At 29.5% G+C, this 21,126-nt stretch overlaps 3 protein-coding genes and 1 long non-coding RNA gene across 4 annotated transcripts; 2 read left to right on the top strand and 2 right to left on the bottom strand.

Annotated features, from left to right (window-relative positions):
- Nucleotides 1-2,870: 2,870 nt before the first annotated feature.
- LOC146922586 (uncharacterized) lies at nucleotides 2,871-3,337 on the bottom strand. Its single transcript, XR_015012511.1, has 2 exons — nucleotides 3,197-3,337; nucleotides 2,871-3,090 (listed from the first exon to the last, which is right to left on the bottom strand). It is a non-coding gene; the product is annotated as an uncharacterized LOC146922586 (long non-coding RNA).
- A 1,055-nt stretch (nucleotides 3,338-4,392) lies between these two features.
- Nucleotides 4,393-4,845, bottom strand: LOC146922585 (uncharacterized). The gene has a single exon (XM_085711570.1). The coding sequence runs from the start codon at nucleotides 4,843-4,845 to the stop codon at nucleotides 4,393-4,395; it is 453 nt and encodes a 150-aa protein (XP_085567696.1).
- A 2,234-nt stretch (nucleotides 4,846-7,079) lies between these two features.
- LOC146922584 (agamous-like MADS-box protein AGL104) lies at nucleotides 7,080-14,002 on the top strand. The gene is made up of 11 exons (XM_085715441.1): nucleotides 7,080-7,557; nucleotides 8,445-8,498; nucleotides 8,611-8,643; nucleotides 8,801-8,819; nucleotides 9,179-9,240; nucleotides 9,374-9,401; nucleotides 10,758-10,819; nucleotides 10,916-11,015; nucleotides 11,268-11,318; nucleotides 11,571-11,671; nucleotides 13,498-14,002. Exons 1-11 carry the CDS (start codon nucleotides 7,373-7,375, stop codon nucleotides 13,838-13,840), a joined length of 1,038 nt encoding a protein of 345 aa, XP_085571567.1. The 5' UTR covers nucleotides 7,080-7,372; the 3' UTR covers nucleotides 13,841-14,002.
- A 3,589-nt stretch (nucleotides 14,003-17,591) lies between these two features.
- On the top strand, nucleotides 17,592-19,434 carry LOC146922583 (agamous-like MADS-box protein AGL104). The gene is made up of 7 exons (XM_085711569.1): nucleotides 17,592-17,782; nucleotides 17,884-17,916; nucleotides 18,063-18,081; nucleotides 18,393-18,454; nucleotides 18,585-18,612; nucleotides 19,121-19,182; nucleotides 19,279-19,434. The coding sequence occupies exons 1-7, from the start codon at nucleotides 17,592-17,594 to the stop codon at nucleotides 19,382-19,384; spliced, it is 501 nt and encodes a 166-aa protein (XP_085567695.1). The 3' UTR covers nucleotides 19,385-19,434.
- The last annotated feature ends 1,692 nt before the right edge of the window (nucleotides 19,435-21,126 follow it).

Here is a 21,126-nt window from a genome sequence, read left to right as displayed (position 1 = left end):
ACGCTTAGTTTTTTTTAGTTTGCGTTTAACTTAGAAAAATCATTTTCCAAAAAATCAAATATGCCAAACTTTAAAAATATTTTCTTATGAAACCTTGGATTTTAACCCAATAGGTCTTTTTCCTTTTATTTTTTAATCAAATTTTTAATCAATTTTAATCTATATTTAGACTTGCTTTCTTGTAATTAAAATTAATCCACTTCACTTCTTTTTTATTCTTCTATACCTTTGAGGTCTCTCATCCCTTCTAAAAACCTTTTTTTTCTAAAACTTTAAAATCAACCCAACCCACCAAAAGAAACTTTTGAGGGGAACTACATTGGTTTTGATCCCAATCTTTTGGGTATGTAGGCAAAGGATTTTATCCTTCCAAATCAAATAAAAATAACAAAAATATATTTCTTCTCCCTCCATTCTTTCACTTAGACATTGATAAGTGCTCAAAAGTGATATATTTCATGTGTTAGTTTAGGCATTTCAGTGACTTGTTTTGCAAGATTATCTATGGAAACGCTCCAATATTATGCAAATATGTCATTTATGCTTTATGTGCCTTACTCTACCCTTTTTGTGCAGGAAAATGCAAGCAAGGACCAAGAAATCAACCAAAGTTGCAAGAAAATCTCGCTTAAGCGAGATTCATCTCGCATAAGCGAGAAAACTGCCGAGAGCAATTGCCAATCTCGCTTTCAGCTCACTTAAGCGAGATTCAGCAAATTCAGGATAAGGTGCTACGTGGCAGTCATCCAGAGTGGCCAGCGTGGGACAGATTCAATCTCGCTTAAGCGAGATAAATCTCGCTTAAGCGAGATTGACAGATTCAGCAAAATAAATAACTTTTCTCTCATTTTTCAGATATTTTCAGAGAAAGGGCATTTCTAGAGAGAGAAACATGAAGCAAGAGTGTTAGAAGTGGATTCTTTCCAAGATTTGTTGAGACATCATGAATCTTGTCATGAATCTTCATCTTTTCTTCCATTTTTGCAAGGCTACTATGAAAGTAAGTAGCTAAATCTATCCTTTGGGGTTAGAGATACTTGATCAAGTTAATATGTACTCTTTTTGATACTTAAATGTATGATTCTAGTAATATTTTACTTGATGTTGATTTTATTCTTGTGTTTAATGTTATATCTTTGATTTGAAATGATGTTGAAAGATGCTTTTGAATCTAGGGTTAGAATAATAATCTAGCAAAACTTTAATTCTAGACATGGAATTTAGGTTTTGATAATCACTTTGAATATTGGAACTCAAAGCTTTTGTATCGTTTAATAGTTTGAGAAATCGACAATACAACGATGCAATCGACTATTGGATTGTTTAATAGTTTGGGAAATCGACATTTAAATGATCCATTAGAAATCACGACATCATTTGGACACGAATGATGTTGTTGAGCGATATGTGATAATATCGAGTAAAGCTAGAATCCATTTAGGTAATCATAAGAGTGCATTATTTAATGCTTGGTCAACGACTCTAACCCCAGGCGTGAATTGCCCGACCTCGTCTCAAGTTTATTGCTATATTCCAATTTAGATTAGTTTTTAATCAATCAATCATTTGAACTATAAGTTTAGAACGATAACGATTGTTGAACGGCTTGAATATCGCACCAGTCCTTGTTGAGACGATACACAAAAATTCTTACTTTTGATACTAAATCAGACATTTAAGCAATTATTTTCAAAATAAGCAAATAACATAGCACAAGATAATTTAGGCAAGAGGTTCTTACGAAATACCGTAGTCATTTAGGGCGCTTAAAAACCTTCCTTATGCGAAATCAACCCCCAGACCTTTAATCTCAAGGGTTTTTCTCTCTTTTTCCCTTCCCAAGAATAAAAGTAGAAAGTTCAAAGATTTTACGATTCAATACCAATTAATGGTTTGACATCCAAAAATCACGAGCACAAACTTCGGTAGATATTCTCTTTGGAAATCCAAATACAACAGTTTAGAAATCCAAAAACACCAGCTACCAATTGCATATTGAATAATGTAATATGGAATATGCTTCATTGACCATTTATCAAAGGAAAATGTGCTACAGTGGACTTAACACAATGTCTTGAGTCAAAAAAAACTTAACTCTTTTTTTTTGAAGGATTATTTAACTCATTATTAACCAACATATAAATATTCATTAACCATATTTTTTAAGAAAAATTTATAAGTAAAGACTACGAAAAGTATTTAAACCCTAACATTCTAGTGATTAAACATGACTTTCTATTGGTAATTTGTAAGCAAAAGTCTTTGCATAACTCTGACGTACCATTGATGAAAATGTTAACAATTTAACCTCATATTATTAAAATAGTAGAATAAATTAAACGCTTTAAACAAAAAGGAAGTATGCAAAAAATATTTACATAAACTTTAAATCCCAATATCAACATAGCCAATAAATTTAGGGTGAAATCAAGGAACACATCCAACACCACATCCAACGCCAAAACCTTTCCCTAAAATGATTATAAGTTGGATGAATGGATCTTTCTATCTTGCAAGAAGCCCTTTTATAATCATTAAACCAGTAATTTATACTTTGAATAGAGAAATGAAATATTGGACTCTTTGTTTAAGAAAAATATAAATTGAATTATTTGTAAAATAATTTTTTCAACTTACAACTATTGGAGACATCTTGATAGGTGCTGGGGATATGGAAATAAAACTTGATATGCCTAAATCGGAAACCATGGCGATACATCCAAAACTAAGAGCGAGGAAAACAATCTAATTTTATGTTCATTAATGCCTTATTTTATTTGATTACCAACATGTTAGAATACACAATTGAAAGGTCCATGAAATTATAAAAAGAAAAAATATTACACAATTATTCGATGCAAGCATAATACTAAGCATAAATAATGGAATATTCTATTTAAGGTATATTGCATAGATTTTGTGCTAGTGTAACAACTCATTCTTCCCTACAAGGTGTAAGTATAATCAATTAGGTTTGGTACTTATATGGTTCTATATCAAAATATACACATCGCCGTTTAATGCATTTCCACCCAAACCCTGTTAAGGGACTTTTTGGACAATCAGCATCAGTTTCACAAACAATATACTCTAAAGTGAGAAAAGAGAATAATATTGTTAATATAACACAAGATAACTATTGCATACAAACAACAAAATAAGAAGGAACCTTGAAAAGTATTAAAAAATAGCTTACCCGCAACGTTCTTTGCAAAAAGTAATAGGGAATTTAAGAAAATCATAGTATACACAAACTTGATTGTTTTATACATATTTTTAATTCTTTGAATCTGATAAATATAATATGATTTGATCACTTTATAATAATGTTAAAGGAATAATTTGCTATTTTTTTTAAAGAAAAGATTAGCTCTTAAGGAGTTGTAAAGAAAGAACTCCCTAAAATGAAAACTATCAATATTAAAATTGTGTTTTAGAACGATTATAAAAAGGGTAACGTAAGACACTCACTAATCATTATAATTTATTCTCTTATAATTAATTATTCAATCTTTGATAAAATAAATGAGAAAATTAAAAAATAAATAGTTGGAACATAGCAAATACAACGCTATATATGAGCGATGCGTGACAACATAGTTTGTAGAAGTTGATATAGAAAAATAGATACATGCTTAAGACTGGACCCTCTGATACTTGTACGTTATAATAATATATCAATCCTAAAAGAAGAACTAATTCTTACTACCATGGATAGTAATTTTATTTTGGATTGTGTTAACTGGTGCCACCGGGACATTGGTTAAGATATCTAAAAAAAGAAAAATTAAATTAAAAAGACACTTTTTTGACTTTTGAAGCATTGATTACACAATTTTCAATGCAAAAACTTCTATATTTGCTTCCTTAAACAGTGCCGGGGGCCTGGTTAACATTTCCCTTTTATTTTTATGTTTTCATCATAAAAACAATTTTTTCATTGCCAAACACCATAAAACATCGAAAGAAGATCATTTCTGGATAAAAAGCATAAGATTTTGTTATTTGGCATTGTAGTAAAACGAGCTTCAAAATACTTGAAACATCTTACAAATGCATAAAACTCTACGTGCTCATGTATAAATGCTCCTTGCTTCAACAACTTGAGCTTCAAGCTCTGGTTCTCCCCTTAGAAACTTTCAAATTGACTTCTTCCTCTTTATGGACATCTTGCTATTTCCCAATATGCTCATTCATATTTCAACTTTCAAGATATTAACATCCTAACACAAAAAATTCATATATGAAAGTACTTAAAGTTGGAAACCGAAAAGTGATACTAATAAGTAATGACCTTTATATAATCCCAACTTGGTTCACAATTGTATCCAAGGCAAGAAGAAGAGTATGCTTTATTGAGAATAATCACAAAATCCTTTTTAAGTTGATGTTTTAATGATAAGCTTTCAACTCAGTGAAATACTCCAAAACAGATTTTGAACCTTGTTTGAGATTGTTAATGGAAGAACGCAAATTTGCAATTCTAATACGGTCAACTTTGGAAAAATGTTCCTTAAGATCTTGCCAAACATCAAATGCAGTATCATGAAAAACAATGGTTTCTGCAATGGAATCAGAAACAGAATTGATAAGCCAAGATTGCACAAGGTGATTGCACCTTTCCCAAGCAGTTTTGTTAAGATCATCATCATCTGGAACTGGAAGAGATCCATTGATGAAAGGGAGTTTCTTCTTAGCACCTAGAGCATGTTGCATTGATCTGCTCCATGCAATATAATTTGAACCATTGAATTTGGGAGAAATCAACACAGAATGAGGACCTTCACTCGGATGAACATAGAAATGAGATTCAGTGTCTTGACTAGCTTGTTGATTGTGCACCATGATGAACAAAAGAAGAATCCAAAAATTGGAGAAAAACCGAGCAACAAATCACACAATTGGTGAAGAAAAAGAAGAATCTCAACAAGAAATTGAGAATAAGAACAAGAAGAATCAAGTGAAACGAAGACGAATCACTAGAAAAAGTGAAGAAAACAGAGAAATGAAGAAGCTTGAGCTTTAAGCTTTAATGGCGGAAACGGTTAGAAAACGAATCGCAACAAACTCTCTCATAAGAGAGAAGCTCTGATACCATATTATGAAGAAGAAGAAAGTGAATTATTCATTAATGTAATCAGTGTTACAATCATATATATAGCTAATTGTAGACATACAATAGTTATGATAGGGTAGCAATAGCATATAAGAACTAATCACTAAGCTAAACTATCTTACTTGCTCTCCAAGTTATCTTCTTCACACTTGTTGTGTAATACTTCTGATATTTGTTATTCTGCAATAAGTTTCTTTGAGTCATAAGCAAGCATATTATTGATGACCACTCCTCTGATGATGTTTTAGCTATGCTTTTTAGTCATTTAATAAGCATTTGAGGTTATTTTTTAGAAGAGTTTTAGACGAGTTGTTCATGGTTTAAGGGACATTTTGTATTGTTTTTATTTGGGTCATTATAATTCTATTTCTTCATAAAACTAACAAATTAATATGTATTTTGAGTCTTTTTATTTGATAAATCATGTAATTCGACAAATCAAGTCATCTCATGAAAGTTAGAGAATGATTGTAGATTTAGAAGGTTTTAAAGACAATATACAAGTTGTGGAAATTCTATCTCAAGAACATACCATAAAAGGAAAATACACAAATAACTAATAAAAACGGTAAAATTCACACCGGGCACATGTATGAGCCAATCTCAATTAGTGCACATGCAAAATTTATCATCATTCATCCAATTTCTTCGAATATCAAATTTATTTTGATGCATACTTAATTCAAATTAGCAAACTTGAATCTCTTCTCAAAATTTGAGAAACAACCCAAATTTAAAAAGGGTCACAATTCAACTCCTATTCTTGTAACAAATGTTTTTGCTTCAACAAATAGAATCATAATGGATCCATACCAAGAAATAAAGAGCTGGTACACAGAATTAAGACTCGTCTCCCATCGCCCTAGCCTCATATAATATCTCAAAATGAGAAACATGCACACGTAGAAATTCTAACATAGTGCTAGATCATAAAAGTATAACTTTGTGGAATTATAGAAGTTTGTAGAAGGCCAACCCATCTCAAGACCTATAAGATCATTACAGGTTCCAAGAACAATTATATCTCTCCTTAATTGTCCATGAACTATAAATGACGAAAATCTCAGTATGATAATATATATGCACATAGTATTCTTAAGATAGAAGAATTTGTACTAATAAAATACATCATAGTCAAAGGAAGTTCTCTGTCCCTAACATCAACTATTTTGCATGGCAGTAGATACTAGCTCATCTAATCTAAATGAAGTAACTTCAAATGAGAAAATAGGTTGACATTTGTACATCACAATGGTAACAAGAACATATGTACATTGAAGCCTCATCATTGAACAACACAACACACAATCAAATAAATTAGTGAAATGGACAAATTGCATAAACACAGTCAAATTCAAAAATAAAGAAAACTAAGTTCTCGTGATCGTAACTTACTTGATAAGAACATTGCATAATATATGTAGGGGTTGAAGTTTGAACCTCTGACACCCTGTTTATTCATCTTAAATGATGAATTTATAGTCACTAGACTACTTGACAAAATATATATATATATATATATATATATATATATATATCCATCTCAATTATTGCATTCTAAGTATCTAAACTAAAATATTATATTATATTAATAAGTGTTATTAAAAAGTAACAACACAACGAATAAAAAACAAATCCAACATTTCATGCTGATAATATAATAATTAAGGATTAAAATGTATATATGCAGTTGAATTGAGTTTTAAAGAAATAATCAAATATAGGATCCGAACAACTTTCACAAAAATGATATCTAAACAAAATTCAGTTGTGTTTTTTCAGTTTTTTCGATCACTTTGAGATATTTATTCAAATTGGTTTGTATATAAACCTAGGTATCTTTTTTTTTTTTTAATAAACATAGTTATCAAATACACGTATGATAGGTCATATAACTAGGTGCAATTATACCCTTTCATATTCATTGAGCAAAAACAATTTATTACAAACTAATGGTTTGTTTGGCTCAATTGTTCTCTATTCATCAACAGAGAGATGAGATGAGCCAAAGCAACTGCGACCCTTTCCCTTATAAACTCATAAATCTCTCCGCCTACCTCCCTTTTCTCCTCTCACCCCCCTTTCTCTCCCATCCAACGGTTCCTTCTTTTAAGGTTCTTCAAGAATGTCTTCATTTATAATTTTTTGTTTTGTTTTGAGATCATCTTGATTAGATTTCGTTCTACAGATTCTTCATTTCCTTTTTTTTTGCACGAACACAAACAATTTTGAATTGATAGACAATCGATTATCAACATGGGTCGGGTTAAACTTGAAATAAAAAGAATAGAGAACACAACGAATCGGCAAGTTACGTTTTCAAAGCGTAGAAATGGTCTCATCAAAAAAGCTTATGAGTTATCAATCCTTTGTGATATTGATATTGCTCTTATAATGTTTTCTCCATCAAATCGTCTTAGTCATTTTTCGGGGAAAAGAAGGTACGTATTGCATCCTCTTCATATATAATTTGTTTCTTGTGCAAATTTTGTGTGGTTTTATGTAATTTAGTATTAATCAAACAATTTAATATGCCTCTTCTCTTCTTAATGGTTGATTGCATTTGATAGATTTTGTGAAAATTAAGATGATTTATTTCTTCTACATGTTCAAAGTTAAGATTACAAATTGTGATTTGTTTATGCTTTAGATGTAATAATTTGTGACTCGTAAGGTAGTAATTGTTTTTGTTAGTCAATTATGCTTTTTGTGTGTGTTCTTTTTTGTCCTGTGGGTTAGGATCTTGACCAGTTGTTACGGTGGAATATTTCCCTTGAAACCATTTCTGGCTTTTGAAAATTATAGCAAAGCAGCATCTTATGATTTTGACCAAAAGAACAAAAGTAAATATTTTTGAAGTAATGAATAACAAAATAATAATTTTCTTTCTTAAAATAAGGAAATGCTCATGCATTTTTTTTTTCATGGTGTTCATGTAAAACTTGAAAGTTACACATCAGAAAATGTAAACAATTGAGTTATAGTGTGGTGTTAGTCCAAATGAAGGTTATAAACTGATTTTAACCTTTCGGACTCTGAATTTTGTATGTTTATGGACTTTTCTTTGGTAGAATTTCAAATATTTTGGTAGAAATATGTTAATGGATTTTATTCCTTCTTCAAATATATTAGTAAACATTATTGACTTTTAATATTTAAAATATACTAGTTGCACTCTTGTTGCATTCTTTATTTTATTTTATTTTATTTTTGTTTATATCTGGAGCCTTTTTTTTTAGAGGAATATTTGGAATCATATAATTGATGATTATATACTGGTTATTATTTATAATGCCCATAATGATATTGTTATTATTGTTGTAATCAGGATAGAAGATGTTTTAAGTCGTTACATTAATCTTCCTGACCAAGAAAGAGATAAGTATGTTCTCAACAAATAACTTCATTTTGTGTTGGTTATAAATGGTGGTTCAAAACTTCTAAACATATTTGGCTTTTTAATTTCATTATTTATAGTAATTTGTTTCTTGCAGTGCTGTAAGTTTTCCTGAGCCACCCTACCGCAGGTATACTCTTATATTATCTTCGATCGGTTCCTTTGTTTTCCCTGTTTTCACAATAAATTGGTTATTATAGAATTTAATTAATTTTTCTTTTTTGATAAAAAATTACTTAATATTTGTTCTTTTAATACTAATTTACTTTTTATTCATATATCTGCAGGGGTATTCAGAACAAGGAGGTAATTTCACTAACTATATCTATATATAAAAAAATTAATAGACATTTCTTTAAAAATTGAGAATTCATTAATCCCTTGAAATTTACAAAAATATTCCAAGCTAGCTCTATCAAATATTGTCCTTTCAAGCTATATATTATTAATAAATTCTAGAAAAATAAATAAACTACCAACAATTGGAGCAGAAAAAATTTAAAAAAAATTGAAAGGTGGAGCAGAATAAATAAGCTAATCTCTAATTTTCTCATCTCTAACATTTACATAGTAGAAGTGTAGAATATTTTCTATAACTAGTATTTGTCATGTAATTTTTTTTCATATGAATACTTTATAATTTTAGTTTATTTTGTATTTTACAGTATTTTCTCAGGATTCTTCAGCAGTTGAGAAGTGAAAATGACGTATCCCTTCATATGTCCAAGTTCGTAAATATGCTAAATCTCTGAAACTCTTTACAGAATACTTTATAATAGAATTTTGGATGATCAAATTAATAGGGCTAAACTTGTGTTCTGTTCCTTTTCTATAATGTTTCTTCTACTGCTTCAATGAAGTCCGGGAGACATTAACTCTGAGATTGAGGTAAGAACATGTCACCATGGCATACTGCAATTTTTATTTGAATATTAAAATTTTAAAAAAATTATAGAGTAAACCATCGATTTGGTCCCTAAACTATATAAATATAAAAAAGAGGGTGTGGTTGTGGATAATCTAGATTCAAATTTGTCGTCGAAACGCTCTGTGGACGAGAGCTAATTAAGAGGGGGTGGTTGATGTTATTTAGGTAGGGAGCTGGTTTTAGTGGGTGGGGAGCTCTTGGTGTATCCATTGTAGGCCGCCTCTGTTTTTGGGTTCATCTGCCGTCGCTAGCCCTTGTTGAGTTTTGGGGGCCTCGAGTGTGTGTGGCCTTGAGTTGAGCCTTTTCCTTTCTGATATGATTTATGTTTGCACCACCTTACATCATGTTGATTGTCTTCATGTTTGTGTCTTGGATTCTGGCGAGCCGGTTAATTTTGCTTCGAGATCGAAAGTTGGTGTCTAGTTGCAACCTTGTCTGGCTAGGTATGGTGTCTTGTTTGATGGATCGAGGGTGAGGGGTGCCTTGTTGATTTGGTTATGGAGTCTAGCGGGCCGATCGCTTTTGATTCGATATCGGAAGTCTCTTTAATTCAAGTTTTTGTTTTGGGCTATTTATGGTGTTCTTTTGATGAACCGGAGGGTGATAGGTGGCGGAAGTTGTATGAGTATTGGATTAGGACTTTTTTGAATGTGGCCCAGCTCTAGAGATGTGTGGAGGATGTTTTGACTTTTACGGGTGTTGTTTTGGGGTGAGTAATGACAATGGGTGGTTATGAATTCGTTTTTAGTGGTTGTTTACGACAGAGTCTGATTTTGGTGGTGCGGTTTCTTTTGGTGGTTGTTGTCCTCATGGGTATTGAAACCAGGGCTTTATTAGGTGTTGGGTGTATGAGTGTTTTTTATGGTGTTTATTTAGGGTCTTCTGCCCATATACGGCGCCTGTAGTTTATAGTCTCTGATTCACCGATTTATGTTCGTCTTAAAGCAGGGATATGGTTTCATAATAAATTCGCTGTTAAAAAAAATGTGCTTTTTTTTTTTTATTAGATATAAAGTTGTTCTTAAACCTTAAGAAATTTGACAATTCAGTTTATGTCATTAAGACTTAGGGCTGAATATTTTATATGTTAGTGTATAAATTGAGGGATTTCTTAGTTTAGAGATTATTGATTTTATTTACATAGTTTGGGGATTAAATTGAAGAGGGAGTGATAAATTAGAGACTAGATTGATGATATACTCAAAATTATATGTTCACTCCTAAATTGTATTAATTATTAATTAATTATGTAACATATTTAAGTATTTAGATGAATCACATCCTTTCTCATGATCATTAAATTTTCTTTTAACTAGGAACTCCAACAAGAAGTTTGTAGATTACAACAACAACTTCAAATGGCAGAGGAACAGATAAGGTTCATGATTAATCTTTGTATTAAGATTGTCCAAAGTTTTTCTAATTTTTTTTTTCTCCAATAATTGTTCTAATGTTGTGGTGGATATGAACTCAGGGTATACGAACCCGACCCATTAAAGATGACATCTATCGCAGAGCTTGAAACCAGTGAAAAAAACGTAGTAGAAACCTTGTCACGTGTCATGCAGAGAAAGGTTTAGTAATATCACAATCTATTTTTCTTCAATTTTAATCTTGGTTTTTTTTCTTCGCAATCTATGAAGTATGGATACAGACCTTGACACGTCAATACCGCTAATAATTTGAGAAAATCACATAATTATACATAATTATAGTGTTGATATCGTGTCCGTGTCGTACACGACACGTGTCTGACATCGGAACATATGTTGCAACTTTCTTGGTTTATTTATATTAAAAACATGCATGTGTACTCATGATTGCAGGAAGTTTTGTTGAACAACCAACTATCTTCGTATGATCCATCTAGTATTCAGGTAATTAAATGAACCTATGTTTAAATTAACATCAGCTATCAATTATTATCTTTTGTACAAAAGAGTACAAGAGGCTCATATCAGCTATCAATTTTATCCTTGCACAATTTAATAATTTTATGGAAATTTAATGTTTGGAAATGAAATTTTTATAAAGTAAATTCAGTGTATAAAATTCCGTATGTGTTGATGAAATTATATATAAAGACTTTAGCATTTATAATTAAATTAAAATCACAAAAATTATGGCAGGGAATGCCCACCACTTTCGAGAATGTAGGTTGGCTACAGGATAGTGGTCAGAACCATTCGCATAATATTTTTGATACATCAGCTCCTATGGATCCTCTCAGGTTTTGATTTCTTCAACTTATCTATTTCTGATTATTTCCTTCTGTCTCATATATACCTATAATTTCTCTTGCAATTTTGACCCAATTATTTAAAAAGGAACTCATTTTAAAGTGCATAACTTCTATGATTCATTTTATACCTATTAATAGATAATACAAAGAATACTTAACCCACAATTTAGGAAAAGTGTAAGGGTATTCAACCCGTTAAACAAAGGAAAATGATAAAACGCACGACAGAATTTGTCGTCAAATTTGTACGAATAACTTTATAGATGTTATTTAGTTTTTTCTCTTAACTTTGATTTGACCCAAAATGTTAAATGTCACCCCTCCTAGATTTTTCATATGATAAATTACATAAAACATCTTTTCATGCCGTGGTGATTAACCATATAACTTCTGCATGTGTATTATAACTGAGACAGTGGATTATCTCAGTATTTCTTTGGTAACAATAATTTTTTAATATATACTACATACAAAAACATTGAAAAGTATACATGTGCATAAAATAAGCTAGAAAGAAGTCATTAATAAAGTAAATAACTTTTAAATGAACATGTCGTGTCGTTTCGTGTGTGTTTCGTGTGTTGAATCTGTCGTGCTATATAGTAGCACTCTTAAACAAAACTATTAAGTTTAGAATGTAAAACAAAGTCGAGAATCACTCGTATTACACCCCGTTTTTCTGCTAAAAAACACCTCGAAGTGGTTGTTTCAATCCTATCAACAATCTCTTCGACATGCAAGGCCGATGAGGAGGAAATTAACTCATTCCTAACTTCCCAAATCTTCTAAGTTGTTGTGTGCCAAATTAGAGTTAATCATTTTCGGTATTTTTTTATTTAAAGGGGTTGATGAAAAATAGTCTAGAAGAGAGAGACCAGAAAATCACTATCATTTCAATCCACTTGAAAATTGTATATCAAACTCGACAAAACTACTTCTACAAAACAAATTATCCTCATCCTCTATCAACCCCAGACACAATACACAATTCGACCCACCCTCCTCCAAACGCATATATTTATGCACAATATGATTTCATGGATATTATAATTTGTTTGCTTAGTAGAGAAAATGTGATTTGAATTGTGTTCCATCATTCAATTTCAAGCTATGCAACAATTTTATATGGGGTAATAGTTATTTTGGTTCTTGAATGTGTAACGAGTAATTACAATAGTTCTTCAATGTATCAAAATTTTAAAATAGTCCTTAATTGTGCACTTTGTTAGTCCAAATAGTTCATGACATTAAAATACTTCGTTAATATATAGTCATATTAGTCATTCAATATATTTACCTATTGTCATATCAATCCTTATAAATACTTACTTATTGTCATTTTAGTCCCTATATGAAAAGAGTTATTATGAGTATTGAAAGATTATTTTAACGTCAGAGACTACTTTGACTAACAAAGTGAACAATCAATGACTATTTTAAAATTTTGATGCATTGAAGAACTATTGTACTCCCCCTGGTCCTATTTATAAGAAAAATTTGATTTTTTAGATTCATTAAATAATTGATGTATCTTGTCTAAAATATAGATCAAATACATCATTTATGCAACGAATCAAAAAAGTCAAATATTTCTTATAAATAGGACCAGAGGGAGTAATTACTTGTTACATATTGAAGGACCAAAGTGACTATTACCTCATTTTATATCGTACAATTTTAAAGACACGTTAAAATAATTTTATGGACAATTAAAAAATAATTGTATTTAATGTTTTAAAAATCATACAATTGTCCGTTTTAAATATTTTGTTCATAAATATTTGATATTTATTATATGATGGTGGTATGTTTAGGGATTTGTCCTCTGCGGTGTATGGTTCATTTTCACAAGGAACAAGTTCAAATGTTGTTGATCAAAGAGGTATAGGAGAGTGCCATGTAACAAATCCAAACGATGGTAACATGCAAGCATGGCCACAAGGATACACATTATATCCTCATCAACAACATCATCATATTCAACATGACATAGTAGGAACTGATCATCATCATCATCACCACATTCAAGATATGATGCCACATGGACAAATGAACATGCCAATCACTGCCTCACAAGTTGAACCACCCAAAATTGAATCAACAACAGATCAATATGATCAATGTAAACTACCTAATCATCAGCTTCATGCTCAATGACACAAACTAATATAAATATATGCTATCAAGATCAAGAAGCCATATTCTTAAATTATTTTGTGTTACAAATATGATGTTAGTTAAACCAGCTATAAATTTTCATATTAGCTGGATATCTGTAAAATAATTACGTATCATGTGCATATAAATTATACTTACCATCGTCCTTGTATTACAATTACAAAGAAAAGAGTTAGAAAATAGTCTGAAAGATACAGAAATGGAAACAATCACAATCACAATCATTTTGTGTACAAAAAATGAGTACAAAAAATAAGTGTAGAATCGAGCTTGGTATAGAGTGCTAATTAGCATGAACACTCACAATCACAATCATTTTGTGTCTCAACCAAACACTCACAATCATTTTGAAATGTAAGATTGTTTTTGTTATTTATTTATTTATTTGTGTTCTTTTTTAACAACTAATTTGCTAATATTTGTCATTATAAAAAAAAAACATTTATTTTAAGGACAAAAACTTAGGTTAATTTTTATTACATGCTTTTCGTATGGTTCTTCACATGATTAAAATTCATTTTTTCTGGTTATAATAAACTTTAAAAAAAATTGGGGATTTGAGAAACCATAGATAGTTGTGAGTATTTTATGTGATGTACCACGCGGATAACATTTAAGAAAATGCACTAAGTTTTTTCCTTATGTTAACTCTAACAAAAATCTTAGGTGAATTTTCTTAGGTGCTTTTCATATGATATAAACTATTCATGAAAAGTGTTTTTTTAGCTAAGAATCATATGAAAACACATAAAGAAATTTACATGAGTTTTTTACTTATTTAAAACTATTTATTTGTTTCTAAATCTTCTCATTCATTAAATTTTATTTTAAATTATATTTCATTTAGCATAGAGTTTCCCAAATTTGAAAGATAATTCCTTCATTTTTTAAATGATAAATTGATCGAGAAAATTTTAGATAACTACTAAATTAAATTATTTATTTTAATTTATTTTATATATTTATAAGAAAATAATTCTATTTTACTACATGTGCGCTTTGTTTTTATTACAAACACGTACTCTTGATAATTTTTCAACTTAGATAACTAGAATTTACTTATTTTATATTTTAAGTAGGTTTTCTTTTTTGTTAAAAACTCAATATCCAGCGCAATGAAAGGTAAAAGTTCATGTAACTTATAGATGTGTTCTTTGCTCAAATTTTTTAGATGTAATGGAAAGAAAAGTTCATGAAATGTTGCAAGGTAAAATATTTTTTATTATTAGTCTTGGATGATGTATGGAAAAGAAACTAGGAATTCAAACGTTAGTTTAGATAAGCAAACGTGAGTCTGCTAAAAAAGACATATGTTTGGGTAACTATTTTTCAAATTGATTCATGCCTCAAAATCAATTTATACAAAAGTGCGTTCACCATGAGAATTGATTCATTTTGATTTGTTATTTTAATAAAAGCTGCTCTCAGTTTTCCATGTCTATCCTTACTTCCTTTTCCTTTTCTGATAGTGAGTCTGCAAATTAGTTTTTCACGGTGCCGTTTCAATTTTTTTTAGTGAGTTTCTACCCTCCATTTTATTTTATGGTGAGCTTCGAAACCCATTATATATTTTCGTTGTGGATTTCTACACATTTTCATGGACTTTTTTTTTATTATATTATGCTAACGAAAAGACGGATACTCACTTGTCCATCTTTCCGCTCTTTTTATTACGCTAACGTTTGAAAATTATATAAAAAGTGTTTTTTTTAAAAATTTTGATTTTGATTTAAACAAAAACAAAATGCTTGTTGCTTTCAAGTTAACAAATCAAACTAATCATCGTTATATATTTTAACGACACCAACAATATAACAACAAAATATAATTTAAATTCTTTTTTTAATGACACCAACAACAATTTTTATTATAGAAAAAGTTATTTAAGGGTATAATTGTATGTATAAATATATTCATCTAGTTTGTTACATTTTTTAAAGGAAAAAAAAACTATATATATATATATATATATATATATATATATATTCATATCGTGTTTATTTCTTTTTTTAACATTGAAATTTATTCTTGTATATTTGTTACATATGTTATTTGTATAAACATGTGTTTATTACTTTCCGCTCTTTTTATTGCGCTAACGTCATAAATAATACTCCCTCCGTTCCTTTTTAAGTGTCGTTTTAGAATTTTAACACAAAAATAGCGATGTGTATTTTTGCACATTTTTTCCCTATTATACCCTCATTTTAATCCACTAATAATTTCCTATTTTTTTGCACACACTTTATTTTTTCAATAAATTTAATATGTAACAAACAATTGTTAGTTCTACTCTCTTTCTCCAACGAATTTTTTTTTGCGCGCTTTATCTTTCTCTCATAACGAACAATTTTCAATTTTCTAAAAATTGTGCATATCTCTTTAATTATTTTAAGTCTCTATCAAAATTATTCCAACTTCACATTAATCAAAAGCTAGAAAAAAAAATTAACTATCCTCCAACTCCTTTAATCAAAATTAAGGCTACAACCATGGCTTCAACCAATGTTAAATTCACACTGTGTGACATAGATTTGATGTTGAGATTACTCCTTTACGAGATTCAAATATTGTTGTTGAAACATTATTAACAAACCAACCAATATTTGTTTAAATTTGAAGATAACAAGAAACAAATTTTGTTTTAAAACAAAATAAACAAACTTTGTTTAAAAAAACAAACTTTAGTTTTCCAAATATATAGCATTAATTAGTTTTATTGAAAAATATAAGAGTAAATGACAAAGGGTATAATTGACAAATCGTACCCTTAAAATACGAAAACGACAGTTAAATAAGAACGAAAAATTCACGCTAAAAAGACACTTAAAAAGGAACGGAGGGAGTATTGTTTTGTCTCTGTGAAGTTGGCTAAGATGCATTTCTCTAATCTGGGTAGTTCATTCTGCAAATCTTCCACAAATTTTGAGTTGAATATGTATTTTCTACAATACTTCTGTAGACAACCATCTACCTCCTTTGCCAAATTACTGAGATGAAATATTCCACTGTTTTGATAAAGTTTAAGTTTTCATCCAAGAAGTTTTCTAATGATTTTATGTGAAACTTTAGAATTGGTGATAGAGTCTGTAGTTTGTGGTACACTATATCAAAACTTTCGTCTATGGTCAAACGTTCAACCATCTGCCAAACGTGATTGCCTTCTATTGTTAACTTGAGGCTCACGTCATGAATGCGAGCTTGAATGTCCCTCCAGCCGCAGATAATTATTAGTATTCTAAGCATTGTCTGAATAAAATTAGAATGGATAAGATTATTAATTTATTATGCCTCTTCTCTTCTTAAGTGTTTATTGCTTTTGATAGATTTTGAGAAAATAAGATTATTAATTTGTTCTACATGTTCAAAGTTAATATTACAATTATTGGTTCCTTTATGCTTTAGATGCACTAATTTGTGGCTCGTAGGGTAGTAATTTGTTTTTTTTGCTAGTCAATTATATTTTTTGTGTTCTTGTTTTTTGTCCTATGGGTTAGGATCTTGACCAATTGTTACGGTAGAATATTTCTCTTGAAATCATTGCTGGCTTTTGAAAATTATAGCAAAACAGCATCATATGATTTTGACCAAAAGAACTGAAATAATTAAATTTCAAGTAATGGATAACACAATAATAATTTGCTTTCTTAAAATAAAGGAAATGCTCATGCAAAATTATTTTTTAAATGGTGCTCATGTAAAACTTAAAAGCTACTATATACTGGTCATTATGTATACTAATGGTCATAATGATATTGTTATTATTGTGATAACCAGGATAGAAAATGTTTTAAGTCGTTACATTAATCTGCCTGACCAAGAAAGAGATAAGTATGTTCTTGATATTGTTATTATTGTGATAACCAGGATAGAAAATGTTTTAAGTCGTTACATTAATCTGCCTGACCAAGAAAGAGATAAGTATGTTCTCAACAAATAACTTCATTTTATATGGTGGTTCTAAACTTCTAAACACATTTGGCTTTTTAATTTCATTATTTATAGTAATTTGTTTCTTGCAGTGCTGTAAGTTTTCCTGAGCCACCCTACCGCAGGTATACTCCCAGGAATCCTTTGTCTCCGCAATTTTCCCAATAAATTGATTATTATAGAATTTAATTAATTTTTCTTCTACAAAAAAAAAAAATACTTGGTATTTTTTATTTTATTACTAATTTACTTCTTTTTCATTTATTTGCAGGGGCATTCAGAACAAGGAGGTAATTTTACTAACTATATATCTGAATAAAAATAGAATATATATTTCTTTAAAAATTGAGAATCCATTAATCCCTTGAAATTTACAAAAATATTCCAAGCTAGCTCTATCAAATATATTGTCCTTTCAAGCTATATATTATTAATATATTCTAGAAAAATAAATAAACTACCAACAAAAATTGGAGCATAAAAAATAAGTTTTTTTTTGAAAGGTGGAGCAGAAAAAATAAGTAAATTTCTTATTGTTTTCATTTCCTAACATTTACAAATATGAATACTTTATAATTGTAGTTTATTTTGCATTTTACAGTATTTTCTCAGGATTCTCCAGCAGTTGAGAAGTGAAAATGACGTATCCCTTCATATGTCCAAGTTCGTAAATATGCTAATTCTCTGAACTCTTTATAGATTTATAATAGAATTTTGGGTGATCAAATTAATAGTGCTAAACTTTTGTGTTCTTTTGTTTTTCTATAATGTTACTTCTACTGCCTCAATGAAGTCCGGGAGACATCAACTCTGAGATTGAGGTAAGAACATGTCACCATGGCATACTGCAATTTTTATTTGAATATTAAAATTTAAAAAAATTATAAAATAAACCATTGATTTGGTCCCTAAACTATATAAATATAAGAAAATTATGCTTTTTTTTGGTTAAATATAAAGTTGTGCTTAAACTATAAGAAATTTGACAATTTAGTTAGTTTATGCTATTAAGATGTGATGGCTAGCTGAATATTTTATATTTTAAGGTATAAATTGACGGATTTCATATAGTTTAGAGATTATTGATTTTATTTACATAGTTTGGGGATTGAATTGAAGAGAAAGCGATAAATTAGAGACTAGATTGTATTAATTATGTGTCTTCGTGAGCTTAGATGTTACATAATTTAATTAATATATGCAAATCCGGAGTTTAAACCCCTACCACCACAAAAAAAAAAAAATTAATTAATTACGTACATATTTAAGTATTTATATTTAGATGAATCACCCCCTTTCTCATGATCATTCAATTTTCTTCTTGACTAGGAACTCCAACAAGAAGTTTGTAGATTACAACAACAACTTCAAATGGCAGAGGAACAGATAAGGTTCATGATTAATCTTTGTATTAAGATTGTCCAAAGTTTTTCTAATTTTTTTTTTCTCCAATAATTGTTCTAATGTTGTGGTGGATATGAACTCAGGGTATACGAACCCGACCCATTAAAGATGACATCTATCGCAGAGCTTGAAACCAGTGAAAAAAACGTAGTAGAAACCTTGTCACGTGTCATGCAGAGAAAGGTTTAATAATAATATCATAATCTATTTTTCTTTATTTTTATTCTTGGTTTTTTTTTTCAATCTATGAAACATGGATACAGACACGACACGAACACTGATATGTCGACACTGTTAATAATTTGAGAAAATCACTTAATTCTGTATACTTATATGTGTCGATTATATGTCGGTGTTGTACACGTGTTAGACATCGAAACACGTCTAATCCAAAGAATATCCATGTTTCATGTATTGCAATTTTCTTGGTTATTTATATTAAAAACATGCATATTATTTACTCATGGTTGCATGGTTGCAGGAAGTATTGTTGAACAACCAACTATCTTCATATGATCCATCTAGTATTCAGGTAATTAAATGAAATTATGTATAAATTAACATCATCATATTCAACATGACATAGTAGGAACTGATCATCATCATCATCACCACATCCAAGATATGATGCCACATGGACAAATGAACATGCCAATCACTGCCTCACAAGTTGAACCACCCAAAATTGAATCATCAACAGATCAATATGATCAATGTAAACAACCTAATCATCAGTTTCATGCTCAATGACACAAACTAATATAAATATGCTATCAAGATCAAGAAGCCATATTCTTAAATTATTTTGTGTTACAAATATGATGTTAGTTAACCAGCTATAAATTTTCATAATAGCTGGATATCTGTAAAATAATTACGTATCATATGCATATAAACTATACTTACCATCGTCCGTGTATTACAATTACAAAAAATAGTTAGAAGATAAAAAAAATACAATACTAATATTTTACTTTTTCTGTATTTTAAGAAACTAATGAATTTGTTATGATATAAACCGATGTGTTACTAAGGTAAGAATGGAATAGCTTATTATAAAAAAAATATAAAGAATGGAAAATCAAATCAGAAAGCATCAACTAGTAATTTTTTTCCAAAAAAGATAAATAAAATTATGAGCATACATACACACAATGAGTTCAAAGTCTTTATCAAGCACGAACACTCTTTGAATTAGGTGTGTCTTGGTGTCAGACACGTGTCAGTGTAACCTACACCGACATCTATGATTACACTGAATTATGTCATTTTCTTAAATTATTATCAGTATGGACGCGTCGGTATCCGTGTCTTGTCTAATGTCCTCATTTGTGTCCGTGCTTCACTCTTCATACATGTTGTAAAGCAATTCTTCTCCATGTCACCAAGGATAGATGTATATTTTTTTTTAGGGTTAATAGTGTTTTTCACCCCTGTAATATAGGCCATTTCCGGTTTTAGCCCCTGTAAAAATTTCGGTTTGATTTATGCCCTTGTAAAAAAAAAAAAATTCCGAAAAACACCCCTCCCCACTCCAACTCAGCAGATTCGCTGACTTGGCTTTTTTTTTTCATTTTTTATTTATTTTTAAATGGGCAGGTGTAAAAAAAGTTTCCACCTCAGCTTTTTATTTTAAAAATAAAAAAAATAGAAAAAAATCATAAAAATAAAAAAGTTTTTTCAGAAAATTTAAAAAATCGAAAAATAATTTTAAAAAAATAAAAAAAATCCAAAAAATCATAAAAATATTCAGTTTTTTTCCAAAAATTTAAAAAATTGAAAAATACTTTTTAAAAAATAAAAAATCCAAAAAATCATAAAAATTTTCATTTTTTCCCAAAAAAACGAAGAATAGTTTTAAAAAAATTCAGAATAAATATTAAGATTTTTTTGGAAATATGAAAAAACAGAAAAATAGTCAGATTATATTT

This window comes from Medicago sativa, chromosome 5, assembly GCF_051527215.1.
Source record: "Medicago sativa cultivar Bolivia chromosome 5, Bolivia_mono, whole genome shotgun sequence".
Taxonomy (NCBI): Eukaryota; Viridiplantae; Streptophyta; class Magnoliopsida; order Fabales; family Fabaceae; genus Medicago; species Medicago sativa.
The sequence above is the reverse complement of the archived record's forward strand: the minus strand, read 5'-3'. Positions and strand labels throughout refer to the sequence as shown.